The 14,463-nt window shown below is 46.0% G+C and overlaps 1 protein-coding gene across 1 annotated transcript in view; it reads right to left on the bottom strand.

Annotated features, from left to right (window-relative positions):
• The window catches only part of ADRB2 (adrenoceptor beta 2), a 66,461-nt gene extending 55,362 nt beyond the window's left edge, over positions 1-11,099 (bottom strand). Inside the window, exon 1 of the mRNA XM_027824731.3 lies at positions 6,910-11,099. Coding sequence (XP_027680532.2) covers positions 6,910-8,095 — 1,186 coding nt within the window. The 5' untranslated portion in view covers positions 8,096-11,099. The remainder of the gene's footprint in view (positions 1-6,909) is intronic.
• Positions 11,100-14,463: the final 3,364 nt, after the last annotated feature.

Here is a 14,463-nt window from a genome sequence, read left to right as displayed (position 1 = left end):
CATCCAAAGTGCAATAAGCAATAGATGGGGAGGGCACTTATCCCCCACTATAAAATATATTCACAGGGACTATACATATACATACACAAAGGGTACAAAATATTCTACTTGCCTCTGGTGCAATCTCAGTGACACGGCAGTGTTTGTGGGAGGTATAAATCAGCAGCACAGAATGTAGGCCTGTGTGTTTTCAGTGGAGCACATTATCTTAGGTCTGGACATGGTATTTCATTTCAGTGACAGTGGAATTCTCTAGGATTTTTTTTTCCACGAGTGAAAGCAGCACAATGCGTATTATATGCTCTGAGCCAGATCCTCAGCTAGTATAAACAGACAAAACTGCATTGAAGTCACTTTACACCAGCTGGGGATCTGGCCCAGATACTTTATCTATATATACCTGTTTCTGCTGGTTTTTAGGATATTTTCTTCATTACAAAATAAATGATCAGGCAAGAGGTTTTCCTTTCTGCATTTTTTAATCTCCACATGGCAGTTTCTATAGGGGCCCATTTATTGTCTGTGTTATATTGTAACTGGTTGGGTCCATGACAGTTTCATTCTCTGAACTGTCATGTTTCTATGGAAAGTCAACAGTTTTCACTGAGCCAAGTCCAATGAGAGTTTTGGCTGAGTAAGACTGAGTAACACATGACTAAGCACCTGAGAATTTGACCTATTGTTTGGTGGATTTCCAAAGAAGTTGCTGATCCTTTCCTTCAGCTTCAGCTAGTTTGAGACCTCCACAGCTTACACCCCACCTGTGTTGACGTCAGAGAGAAAAGTAAAACCTGAAGCAATTGTCAGGTGATCTACATGCAAATCTCAGGACTAATGATGCCTCCTTTACCCATCCTGTCTGTGTTGATCAGTGCCACCATATCCTGGTCATCTTCCCAGCCTTGCCTCACAGTGAATAACCTATTGCTTCCTGACCCTTCCATCTTCCAGTGCTTGGAACAGCACTGTGGTTCTGAGATAAGCCATGTCCCTGTTCACGCCTCTTCTTCAGATACACACAGCAAGAGCATTTGAAGTTTTAATACCAAATAGCCAAACAAATCTGGTCATTGACAAAATATGCACAACACTAGCAATGAGAGTGTGGCATTGTTTGCACTCAGGGCCCACTCCTATTCCCACTGAAGTCAATGGAAGTTTGGCAGTAACGTCAATGACAGTAGAACTGGGCTCTTGCTAAAGAGAATGTCACCCTGCCACTTGTGAGGGGTTGCCGTTTCCCCCCTACTTGGACCAATCAATCTTATAAGCTACCCTATCCTGGTGTGTATCGTCCATGTCACATGTGCATGTAATTCCATTCATGAGGGTATATTCATATTCATATTCCAAACACTGACAGCGATTGTTGGTTGCTGGTTGTTCAGACTAAAAAACACAGGAGAGGAAATCGAGAACCACAACTTGTACCTAATTTTTTACTTACTCTGGACTGCTATATAATAATAATTAATATACACACACACTGATGCAGCATATGCAACATGTAGATAATGAATGTGTGTGTTTACATGCACCTACTGTACTGTACAACAGCATTCTGTATCTAAATCCTCATACTACCCAAAACGAGCTTCATTAACAAATGGCACCTGATTTTCTGAGTTCCTAAATCTTGCACTGTGTCAGGTTTCATTCTGCTAGGACAGCGTGTTAATGTTTATCTGGAAAGAGGTTGTTTTTGTAGACCCGGTGACTCCCCTAACAGCAATTGCATGTACCCTGTAACGTCATCACTATGTGTTTGCTTCAATGGGACTGGCTGTATTTTAAAGGCTTAATATGGGAATTGAACTGTGCACAGGATCTGCTTACAGCCTGACATCAACAGCAGGGAGCGATGCACCAGGCAACTTTCTTAAAGCAAACCCTGTTCTCTGCTTGGTGCTAGGGGGCAGTCAATGGCAGATAAGCAGGGATATCTTGGAAGTCATCTCCCATAGGAGGGAGACAGCTAGTGAAAGAGAAAGAAGCTTTCTCAGGCCACATTCTCTTTCTCTGTATATACTTTGGGCTCAGCCCTGCAGTCCTGACCCAGGCAGAACTCTTTGTAATGGCAACCACACCTCCCATCCTCTGAAGGAGGATTCAAGGATCCGGCTCTTTTAGCCACTCTTCCCAGAGGACCAGGCCCACTTTGCTGGGGAGAGGGAGGAGCAGCCATTTCAACTCCTCTTCCCTATAAAATGCCCATAGTTGAGACAAGGCTTCACGGACAGGGTTCAAAATGTCTCAGAGCTGAATTCACCCTAGCACCTTGTATCACCATTGCTACCAGTGCAAAGTGAGCGTGAAAACAAAGCAGAATGGCATCGTTTACACCTGCTTTGAACTTACTTCACAATGGGGCAAATGACTACACAAGGTGCAGGTCAATGGTGAACTGGACCCTAAAGGGAATGTGGGCGCTACACAGTTATCTCTACAATCCTTCCACAGACTTCCTCAGGGTTGAACGCTCCGCATGTTTAAAGAATGCCTGGTATTTTTCTTTTAAATTTTGTTGCCATTATTTTTTATTTCACATTCCACATTTTTAGAGGCGATTTGAATCATTCCCCCCCATGCCGCAAATTCCTTCATTTTCCCTGCACACACACACTTTTGTAGTCTTTGAGCTCGCATCACCTTGGCGGAAAAGCCATGACATGGTGGCCCCCCTTTAACTTGCAGATACTCCTTTGCAAAGTAGCACAATAGTGCAAGTGCATGTACTGTGACTGCAAGGTCTCCGCTATAAATAGTCCCACTTCATTGTGTTGCATGGTGTCTGGCTTTGTCTTTTAATTTGGCCTTCTCCTTTAAGGACAACTGTTAAAGGTGCAAAAGATAACGCAGCATTGTTTTTGTGGAGATTTGCCTTAGCATTCTTCTAATTTCACAGATGCAATGAGTCTCTCCGTTAATCACACTTCACAATTGGCCCCAAGCTGCAGGAAGGGCTGTCAGAAAGCCCCATGCATTTTGCTCCAAACTCTGCTGCAGCATGTCCCTCCCGGTCACCTCTCTTGAACCTGACGGCAGGCTTTTTACTGTCTTAATAACCACCTCGCCTTAATAAACACTAATCCCAAGCATGACTATGCACAAATTGGAAGGTTTATGAAGGTGGTTCGGGCTACATATGCTTACTAGCTGCTAAACTAAGTGCTTTCTCCACTTGGAGGGTAGGTGAGTGAGTTGGGCAACAGGAAGAAACACTGTACATTCTGCAAAGAACAACGCAGCATACCTTTTACCAGTTTGGCCGGGGAGGGGGCTCCGCTACTTAGTTACATCCCTCTGGCATCTGCAGTTAACAGACACAACAAAAGATCTAACCTGAAAGAGAGCAAACTACAGATTTCTGATCAAGATGCAGAGACTTTAGCTTGTAAGAAATCAGTAGGCAAATCCTCACCACTCACTTGACAATCTCTGCAGCAGGCCTCACTTGAAAGGATAACGCTTAGGAGATCGAGCTTCCTGACTGCTCAGCAGCTCCCAGGAACCACAGGAAACTTCCCCAACTATGTGCCAAAAGTATTTTCAATACAGAAAGAACATAAGGCAAAGCCAATCTATGCTTTACATGGACAGCTTTCCAGGAGTTATCACAAATGATTTGCAAAGGCTCACTCAGAAATTCATTGGAAATACCAATTACAGTCAGTGACGATATTCTTGGTGGAAAGTTTTTTCAAGGCAAAGGCGTGGGTGTGCGGTGGAATAAATGCTGAGCTTGGGAGCAGCTCACCATTTGAAAACACCACGACTCTTTGCATTTGTTTTTTTGTTTTGTTTTCTCTGATATTTCTTCCCACTAAGACACTGTTCCAGGAAACTCCTTGTTGGAATCCTAGGGCACAGGTCAAAACAGTCTTGGTTGCCTAACCCATGCCTGACTCCAAGATTGACCAAAAGCTATTTCAAGCAAATTAGTCAAAGCTCAAAGCAGTTCCCTAAGACAGCACGCCTGTATTAACAGAGTGCAATAACAAAGCAGTAAAATAGAAACATACCAAGATATTAAGCATTCAGATACTCTGTTGAGGGATCTGGCATACAAATACATAGAACAGATTGGAATGGAAATGTATCACTGCTTTGTAAGGGACCCAGTGTGTGATCTTCCCCCACCTCAGTCTTTTTCACGTGTTTCGAAAGGATCCTTCTCTTTCACATTCTCTTTGCAGCCATGCTGCACCCTTTTAAAAAAATGTCTACGTAAGCCTGAAGGAAGAGTCCCGTTTTCTGATCACTGCTTCCTGCATTGAGAGGCTGCTCTGCTGAAGGGTAACAGTCTCCTCTCGCTGCCCCACAGGTCTCTGTACTCCTCCCCACCTGCACCTGTCCACTTGTGTCTGAGTATTAGCTTCCCATCTGACAGCCCCGGGGAGCTTGCAGCCAACATGAAGCAAGGTTTGCAAACCAGGAACAAAATGTAAAACCTGCCAAGAGGGAAAGCTAATAAATAAAACGGGGCCAGAAAAACAAAGACTGATCTAGCCTTCCATATCCACTGTCTCCTGAGACCAAACACTCTCTGAATTAAATACACCTTGTTATTTTATTTTAAAGATTGGGAAAACCTTTAGCTAGAGGAATTTTCTGTGATTTTTAGCAGCACACAGGACAACTTTCCAGCTACCTTCTCTGGGAAATTTACAGTCATAGTCTTCTACATTCTCCCAAATTCCCCAGGCCTGTTTCTTTTTTTTAATGAAAAAGTCCCATAGAATTGAACAGAGAACATTAGTTTATTTGTTTCTTTAAATCAGCCTTCCAAATTTAACAGAAGTATCTCTCTTGTATAGAATTCTATAGAGCGATTCTATCTCCCCCTACAGAAATTATCTGGTTTCCTTTAAAAATCTAAAGGTTTGATGGTAATTTTAAAAGCACCTGACAGAACTTTGTTGGCTTCACCCTTGTACAATTCCAGAGGACTTTTCCATAAACAGGGATTTGTCCCAGACCCTCCACCTAAGGCTAAAATTGATTCATGTTTTGACCGCGCGTTTCATTTGATTGTTTTGTTTTGTACATGAGAAATCATGTTCAAGAGCTGGTTTATTGGATGTGGAGGGGGGATTTCACTGTACAACAGCCTGGGGTGGCCTGGCTCATGTTCCTGGCCCTCATGTGATGGGGGACACAGTCAGACATTACACAAAATGCTTTATAAGAGCACTATAAAGGGCAGACTGCCAGCCCCATGATCCCCTTAGCGCTGGGACTCCAGCGGGGGTGTAACCACCGTTGAAAGATGGGAAGACTAAAAGGGGAAATTTCAGGAGGGGGAAAATACAGCCCAGATGAATTTGCTCAGTGACCCCCAAAGCCCATGATTTAGAGCTTAAGCTCGCTCAGACCGGAGGGGTACAGCTCCGAGCACACTGAGTGCTTAACAAATAATACAGAACATAATGACCCAGATCAAACCACCCTTTATTTCGCAGGTCATTGCCTAAGAGCCCCCACTGCGTGTCCTAGCCTACTCGACGCTTGGACCTCTGAGGCCACTGAGACCCAAATAGACAGGGGGAAAGCGCCTCTATTGCGAACACTGCCACTGAAGTGGCGTTGAAATGTCTTTAGAGTCCCTCTGTAAACGGAACAAGCTGTCAATGGGAACTGCTCACGGGCCACTCCCTGAGCTGAAACCTGTTGGAACCTGCCGAGCACTGCTCTGCCCACCTTTCCAATCAGTGCTCGCTCGCCTCCAGGGCAGAGCAAGCTCAGCCACGGGGTGGTGGCAGGGGAATCAGGTTCAGTGTGGCCAGAAGGGAAGTGCTAGTTATCGTGTTACAGCCCTCGCTGAGCTTCCCAGCCGCCCCCGCTCCCTGCTTTTGGATGATGTCAACTGCAGAACCCTAGTGCTAACAACTTTATAATTATGGGCTTAATCCTCATGAATTCCGCTGGCATTTAGGCTCAGACCTCTCCAGATGCCAAGAGGGAACAAAGATCCCAAGTGAAGAACACTATTAGTGTAGGAAGCCTCTAGTAATGGGGAAAGGGGCTGGTTTCTTCAGCATACACGGACATTGCCCATTAGTTTCACAGCCAAGTCTTTGGGATTTAAATAATGCGCAGTAATGAAAATGTGACCACCATATTTGTGTGGGTGGAAGGGAAGCTCAGATCTCAAAGGAAGGGCAGTTGAAAGGTATGTTTACTGCACTAACATGAAGACTGACCAGCTGAACTGGGATTAATGGGGATTTGGTGCGGGGGAGATGAGCCATTCCTAGCAGAACTGAGTATGAAGTCATTAGAGCATCATTTAAAGTTGTCACCATACTTTTATACAGTGGACAGGAATTTGGACAAACAGGTGCAGTGAGGTCATCCTTACACCAGTATTCACTGCACAAAGAAGTAAACTTCAGACTCGATTCCCCCAAACGACGGCAAATCGAGCCCTGACTCATCCCTGAAGTAAAGGCCCCATAGACAGGCCTATCATCTTCCCTTCTGATGGGAGACAGCCCACTCACCAAAGAGACAGGAGTCCTGCTAGGCTTGAGGGCAGCAGTTACGTGCTTATTATTACTAGATCTCTGAGGTAGATAAACACAAACACCACAATAGTCATCAAGTCTTCATGGGATGAACCTCATCCACAGTCTTAAAATAATCCCCGGTGCATATAAATATGTACTTGCCCGAGGATTTTGTACATCCTGCAAATAAACAACCCCCTCCCGCCCCTAAAGGGGGCACTCCCACATACTTGTATAAAGGTTGCTAGCTTTAGTTCTCTTGCAGTTACTACATTAAAGGTGCCTTTTTCATTGGACTGGGTTATTTTTGTTTTTGGTAAAGGCTCATCTCTCTACAATATGCAATCGTGTGTGCTATGACTGATGCTCTGGGACTCAACGCAACCGTTCAGCACAGTACCTTTACAGTGCAATAAGTCCTCACTGGCAGGTGGCCCCGCTCCATCACACAGCAATTCACACGTTTTGTCTTGTCCCAACTGATATCCATCGTCCTCCTCGTTGAAGTCACTTTTCCCGTTGCTGTTGGAATATCCATTGGCGTGCATCTTCAGGGCAGATCGCCGGAGGCACAGGAGCTCCTGGAAAGCATACCTGAAGTCCGGGCTTCTGCAGTAAATAAGGGGGTTGAAGCCGGAGTTGACGTATCCCAACCAGTTCAGGAGGATGTACAGGTAAGTGGGGATAATGTTGTCCTGAATCACGTGCACGATGTTGACTATGAAGAAGGGCAGCCAGCACAAAGTGAAGGTGCCCATGATGATCCCCAAGGTTTTCAGGGCTTTGTGCTCCTTCAAACAAAACTTGGAGGTTCTCTTGTGACTTGCTCTCCCGTTCTGCTCCTGCTGGTGGTTGTTCTGGTTATGAAACCTCCTTTCACATTTGTCTATCTTCTTCAACTGCTTCTTGGCTACCTGGAAGACCCTGGCATAGACGAAGACCATGACCACCAAAGGCAAGTAGAAGGAGATGATGGAAGAAGCGATGGCATAGGCTTGGTTGGTGAAGAAGTCACAGCAACTCTCATCTTTGTAACACTTTTCGGCTACCGGGCCCTCTGCTCTGTACCAGTGCATCTGGATTGGCAAGAAAGAGGTCAAAACAGACACAACCCAGACCACGAGGATGACAATCCTGGCTTTGCTCTTGGTCAGCAGGCTCTGATACTTGAAGGGGGAGGTGATGGCGAAATACCTGTCCACGGCAATGACGCAGAGGGTCTCGATGCTGGCCGTGACACACAGCACGTCTAAGGAGGTCCAGAACTCGCACCAGAAGTTCCCAAACTTCCACTGCTTCAGCATGATGTGGCTGGCTCCGAAGGGGACCACGGCCAGCCCCATCACCAGGTCGGCGCACGCCAGGGAAGTGATGAAGTAGTTGGTGACGGTCTGCAGCCGCTGGAACTTGGCGATGGCGGTGATCACCAGGATGTTGCCAAAGACGATGGCCAGCACGATCACAGACATCAGGATGCCCATGCCCACCATCCAGACGTCTTGCGACAGGCTGGAACTGCCCGTGTCCTCGCTGCTGCTCACATTGACCGCAGCAAGCCCCGGGCTGGTGGTACTCACCGATCCCATGGCTTCCTACCCGCAGCAGCGCACGTTCTCCGCTCTGCTCCCCGTTGACATGCAAGCCTCGGGCGGCCCCGCGTCCGATCCCCCGCCGCACAGCGCCGGGGCTCTTCGCAGGCAAGTCTGGGACAGGCCGATGCCCAGTGCGCAGCGCCGGCGCTCCGCTCGCGCTCTTTACAGGCCCGCTGTCTCCTGCGCTCGGTGCCCGGTGCGCCTGGCTGGTGCCCTGGAGCAGTCACACGCGCGCTGCAGGAGATCCAAGCTGGCCCCCCGAGAAATGCCGGCGGTGGCTTGGCCGGGCTGGGGGCCTCTTGCAGTCAGACCTGTTGACAGACTGTTTGGTGGCCAGGGATTTGCATTTGTTTGTTCCCCCTTTAGCCTGCTCCCTCCACTTCTGCAGCTGCAGCCTGGGCAGCTCCTGCCCTGCCGGGAGTCTCGTCTACAAGTGTCCTGAGTCCGTTATGTGTTGGGGAGCTTATAGGAACACCCAGCCGTGACATCAGGCAGCCCCCAGCCAATGGGCTGCTAGCAGGACACACACACACACACACGGCTGACAGTGGTGCCGGTGCTCCTGCTGCTCTGTCCCCTAGGGTGGTTCTCGCAGCCCCAGTCCCGGTCTCTCCCGGTGCCGCAGTTGACGGGGGAGCCTCCGCTTTGATCCGCTGCAGCCTGCAGACGTCCCTCTCTCCTCACTCCCCAGCCCCGGCCACGGGTGCTTCTGGCAGAGCTCGCAGTCAGCCCGGATGGCTGCTTGCCCCGGTCGCATCTGCCTCTCAAAGCAGGGCGCTCCCTGGGAACACAGCCCGCAGGTTGATCCCTGGCTCCAGGCGCTTTTGCTGACAGAGCCAGGCGCGCCTTCCCTGGCGCTTTGGTTTCACTGTTGACACTTCGGCCCTTTTGCAGCGAAGGTTTCGAGTCTGCGACCGAGTGGCATTTTGCACAACTGTCTGCGTTCACCCTCCCGCCTCACTTGTGCATTGCCAGCGAGGTTGGTTTGCGTGCGCCACGCTCCGTTCCCAGCGAACATTACCGCTTCGCGATCAAGAGAACTTCTTCTCGCCAGTAAGTGCGTGCTAGGTCCGTGTGTGTTTTCAGACACACAACTGCAGCAGCGTCCTGTGGAAGTGGATTGGCCCGGAAACCACCTGTGGGGCGGCAGACTGAAAAGTTACAGATGCTCACTGTAAAAGAGAGGACGAGGGATACTTTCTCAGCATACCGCGCCACCTAATCCCCTGGGGACCTGCTGCTGCATCGCTCGCAAAGGCAGTTTGCCAACAGCCTGTTGTTATTCCTTAGACCTGAAGTTTCTCTTCTTCAGCTTTAATTCAAATCACCGCGTAGCGCTGGGAATGGTACATTTCTAGTCTCCCTGCCAATCCGCCAGTACCCTGATATGCAGTTAGTTAGAATCACTGAGACAGCTACCCATCTGTCTAGCTACTTTCAACAGTTAGCCCATTTACATCGGATATAGATCGGTATGTGTAGATATGATCGAAATCAAAGGTTTCGAGCAGTAAGCGCAACGGCTTTGTTTGCTGAATTAGGCTTCGAAGTAGACTGTGTCTCTCTGTTTACAGCATTCATCTTCCAAAGCCTCCTTTTACATGCATGTCTAAACTTAGCACGGGATCTCTGAAACCAAGTCATTTAACCGGTGTAAAGAAAACTTCCTTCCCGGTCATGGAGGGGTAGAAGAAAATATAACGCATCATTTACTCTGGAGAAAGCAAAGAGCCAGAAACCGAAAGAACAGTGATATATTGACAAGGCACGGTCACTTTGAGACAGGATCCGAATCTGCCTCCCCCTCCAATTATTCCTGCTAGAGCTAGACCCATTCAGCGAGACCACTCGCACAGCAAAATAGGGCTCAACAGGAGTAAGGGTGGCAGAATCGGGCCCTTTACTATTTTTCAGTGTTTGTTTTAAAAGCAGGCACAGTACGCCATTGCATGGGGAAGTCACGTAAACAACGGACAGCGCAACACTGGAACGGAGGGAAGCTTCCCCAGATCTGATCCTAATGAGAGGTGTTGAGGATACAACAGTACAGATTTCTCATTGTTAGTTTCCATCCAGATACTATCTGTCTATCTCCCTGCCCGGGAGCTATCACCTGGATCAATCCAAGAGAAAAAGAGAGGATGGAGGGAGACCATGTGTCTTGGACTGAGTTGGAAGATGGCAGGGGAAGTGGAGTTCAAGAAATCTGGAAGAGGTGAGGCCCCAATCTCAGACACATTGTTTGAGCTACATCTGTGCTCTCAGAGGCCATATACAATTAAAGACCAATATAGTCTTTTTTATAGTCAGTTTAGCTCATCCTGAGGCCCTGAACACAAATAGGAAGACCTTATTCTTCGTTGGATTGTGCTGCAATTTAAAGTTTTCTGATTTCTTGGTAAGTAGAGATATCTTTTGACTGGAGAAAAGGAGTATACAAGGAGAGGAAGGAATTTTTAATGTGCTTTTCTTACATGATAGCTTTCTCATAGTTTTCCCCCCCTCTACCTTTCACTGAAATTGTTATTACAGATTGTACCTACTTTATCTGGCTGTACACTCAAAAGATAATCTTTTCAAATTAAAGATTAATAACTTTTAATTTAAATGATTTGTGGCACATGCCTGGAGTGAGTGCCCTTTCTCTCAACAGCTCTAAAGGTTTCTCCTTAATGCACATCTGCTTGTAATCACAGCTGTGACCCATCTCCAGTAAAACCAGGGAACTGAACAAATGCATTCAGTTATTTCCCAAACACTTGAGAAATACTGTTAGAAATATGCCTGAGCTGACCATGTAACTTCAGTGCATCCCACTTGGTGATGTTGAAGCCAGATATGGTTAACCTGGTGGTCTGAGTGTAAAAGCATTTTCCCCAAAAGCAAACAGTTTGTTGTGTTAGGGAATAAAGACTACCACAAGCTCCTTTTCATCTAAATGAAGATAATTTTGCCTTTTATGTTTAATATCTGCTTGTTTATTTATAATTAAACCATATTCACTCAGCCCTTCTTGTTTCTGAGATAAATTGCATTCCATGCAGTGTGTGAAGTCTTTTGGACATGACTTTAAAACTGAGGTCCTGTGGGCTGTGATTTGAATGGACTTAAAGATCTCCTGGCATTTAAGATTAAGGATTGCAGTGGTGTCTTTGGCTAAAAATACACTTCCATCCATAATGACAGGTTTCAGAGTAGCAGCCATGTTAGTCTGTATTCGCAAAAAGAACAGGAGTACTAGTGGCACCTTAGAGACTAACCAATTTATTTGAGCATAAGCTTTCGTGGGCTACAGCTCACTTCATCGGATGCATTCAGTGGAAAATACAGTGAGGAGATTTATATACACACAGAACATGAAAAAATGGGTGTTATCATACACACTGTAAGGAGAGTGATCACTTAAGATGAGCTATTACCAGCCGGGGGGGGGGGGGGGGGAGAGAAAATCTTTTGTAGTGATAATCAAGGTGGGCCATTTCCAGCAGTTGAGAAGAACGTCTGAGGAACAGTGTGGGGTGGGGGAAATAAACATGGGGAAATAGTTTTACTTTGTGTAATGACCCATCCACTCCCAGTCTCTATTCAAGTCTAAGTTCATTGTATCCAGTTTGCAAATTAATTCCAATTCAGCAGTCTCTCGTTGGAGTCTGTTTTTGAAGTCTTTTTGTTGTAATATTGCGACCTTTAGGTCTGTAATCGAGTGACCAGAGAGATTGAAGTGTTCTCTGACTGGTTTTTGAATGTTATAATTCTTGACATCTGATTTGTGTCCATTTATTCTTTTACGTAGAGACTGTCCAGTTTGGCCAGTGTACATGGCAGAGGGGCATTGCTGGCACAGGATGGCATATATCACATTGGTAGATGTGCAGGTGAACGAGCCTCTGATAGTGTGGCTGATGTGATTAGGCCCTATAATGGTGTCCCCTGAATAGATATCTGGACACAGTTGGCAATGGGCTTTGTTGCAAGGATAGGTTCCTGCGTTAGTGGTTCTGTTGTGTGGTGTGTGGTTGCTGGTGAGTATTTGCTTCAGGTTGGGGGCTGTCTGTAGGCAAGGACTGGCCTGTCTCCCATCCATAGTTGTGCAGTGTGCTGTGCACCTGGTAACTGCTGCCCTCCCCCCACAAGAGATAGCTGTATTTCTGCATTTCAGTGGTGATATATATACACACACCCTTATTCACAGAAGCAGGCCTTACTCACAAGAGTAATCCCATTGATTTCAGCAGAGCTACCATGTAGGGACTGCTTATGTATGCAAGTGTTTGGAAAACGGGGCCCACAGTTTGCAAAGTTCTTTGGGGTGAAAGGTGCTATTCAAATGCAAATATTATTCTTAATTGAATGGGTTTGAAGTAGAGGACTGATGATTAATCTTCTTCAGATTTCTGAAGGATTAGTAATGTTGAATCACACTTTAAAGTTATTAAGACATTAAACATGCATAGGGTTTCAGGATTCTGCCTCATTTTTCTATTGCTAATATAAAAGTAATAAAACCTTAGATGTTAAGTTCTGCTGAGTAAACCTGCCTACAGTTGCTCTGCTTCTCTCATTGTACCCATCACTTCTCTGGCCTTGTGGTATGAGCAAACTGCTCAGAACCTACTGCTTCAAAGCCACTACTAGATGTCCCATGTCATGCAAATGCTGCTCTTAGAGGATGTATTTTTTCAGCCCAGAGCTGCTATTGTTAGAGCGCTACATTGGTTATAGGAAGTTTATATAAAGTTTTGTGGTTTTATAAAAGAAGGGTTAGTGAGGTGCTAGAAACAAGAAATAAGCTGTGTGGTTTTTGCTAAATGTTGCAGAAGTTTCCTTAAGAAGTATCAGCCACAGTACTGCAAGCATTTTCTGACCCTACCCCCACATTTTGTAGTTAAAAACCACCCCTGCACGCAGGGTCTTTAACATTACTAAAATGAACAGTATTTAAAAAATAAAATTGATGCTCTATACACCACTTGTTTCCACTGGAAATATCCAAGGCCTCTGGAAAGAATAAGGTTTGGATAAGCAAAGCATGCGGAATATTACGCTAGAGAACATAAATGACCTTTGATAAAACAGGAGTTTCAGTTAACTGGAGATTGAGTAAATGGGGTTATACTCTAAATACATCTCTATCCATAGTTATAGGGCCAGATCCCCAACAGGTATAAATCAGCCTAGCTCCATTGAGTTAAATTGAGTTACACCAACTGAGGGGAGGGAGAGCTCAGTGGTTTGAGCATTGGCCTGATAAACCCAGGGTTGTGAGTTCAATCCTTGAGGGGGCCATTTAGGGATCTGGGGCAAAAATTGGGGATTGGTCCTGCTTTGAGCAGGGGGTTGGACTAGATGACCTCCTGAGGTCCCTTCCAACCTTGATATTCTATGATAGCAGCTGAAGATCTAGTCCATAATTGTTTAATGTAGTCCCACTTGCTTCGAGACCATTTAATAGCTTGCTCTTAGCATTCCTCTTTTGCACATGCATTCAACCCTCCTCTCACCAAAGCTAGTGGTACACACTTTGCAGTGGGTACACTGAAGAAAATAATTGGGAGAGCATGCGGGGTATTAGGAGAGCAATATCTGAGAGAAGATAATGGGCAAACAGAGTAGAGAAAGGAAGGTAGGATGCACTTGGGACTTTAGGCACCTAACTACCTTTGGGGGTCTCGGTTTGTCACAACACCAAACCCACTGGCTTTTTGTCCTGTCTTAAGAGCTGGTCAAATAAATCAGAAAATGATCAACAAATGTTTTTGTGAATAAAGTAGGAAGTTCACTTCGCTGTACTTTGTGGCGTATGATATTATTTATTGATTGTATTTAAATATCTGCTCCAAGAATTCAAAAAGCATATGACAGTCTCATGACATTTATTTCTAACCTCCATTGCATAAAATCTCCATATCCCTAAACATTCCTTACACACACATACACAGTATATGCCTGTTTGCATCATTTCAAAAAAGCATCATATCTTGAAAAGAGGAGGAAACTTACTGGAAAATACCTGGGAGATAGTAAATGCTGAATGATTTGTTTCCAAGTCCAAAAGTGCTGCATGAGGCCTTGCTGCTCTCACTCTCTCTCTCTTACACCCACACACCCCATCTACTTCAAGCAACTGGCCCATTTGCTCCCATCACAACTGATCTCAGAACTCTAGAGCTCTCTATCATTTTGGGTGGAGAGAGCCACTCAGCCCACTTTAATTCTTTGCTGATTTACAGACTCCATGAACCACTGCCTGGTTAGCAGGGTACGGTGGGGAAGTCGGGCAAGGAAGATTTCCACTGACTCAGGCAGGCGCCTGTTGGCCAAATGGTGAGACTTGTCTCTTTACAGACATTCCATGGAGTTTT

This window comes from Chelonia mydas, chromosome 8, assembly GCF_015237465.2.
Source record: "Chelonia mydas isolate rCheMyd1 chromosome 8, rCheMyd1.pri.v2, whole genome shotgun sequence".
Lineage (NCBI taxonomy): Eukaryota > Metazoa > Chordata > Testudines > Cheloniidae > Chelonia > Chelonia mydas.
The sequence above is the reverse complement of the archived record's forward strand: the minus strand, read 5'-3'. Positions and strand labels throughout refer to the sequence as shown.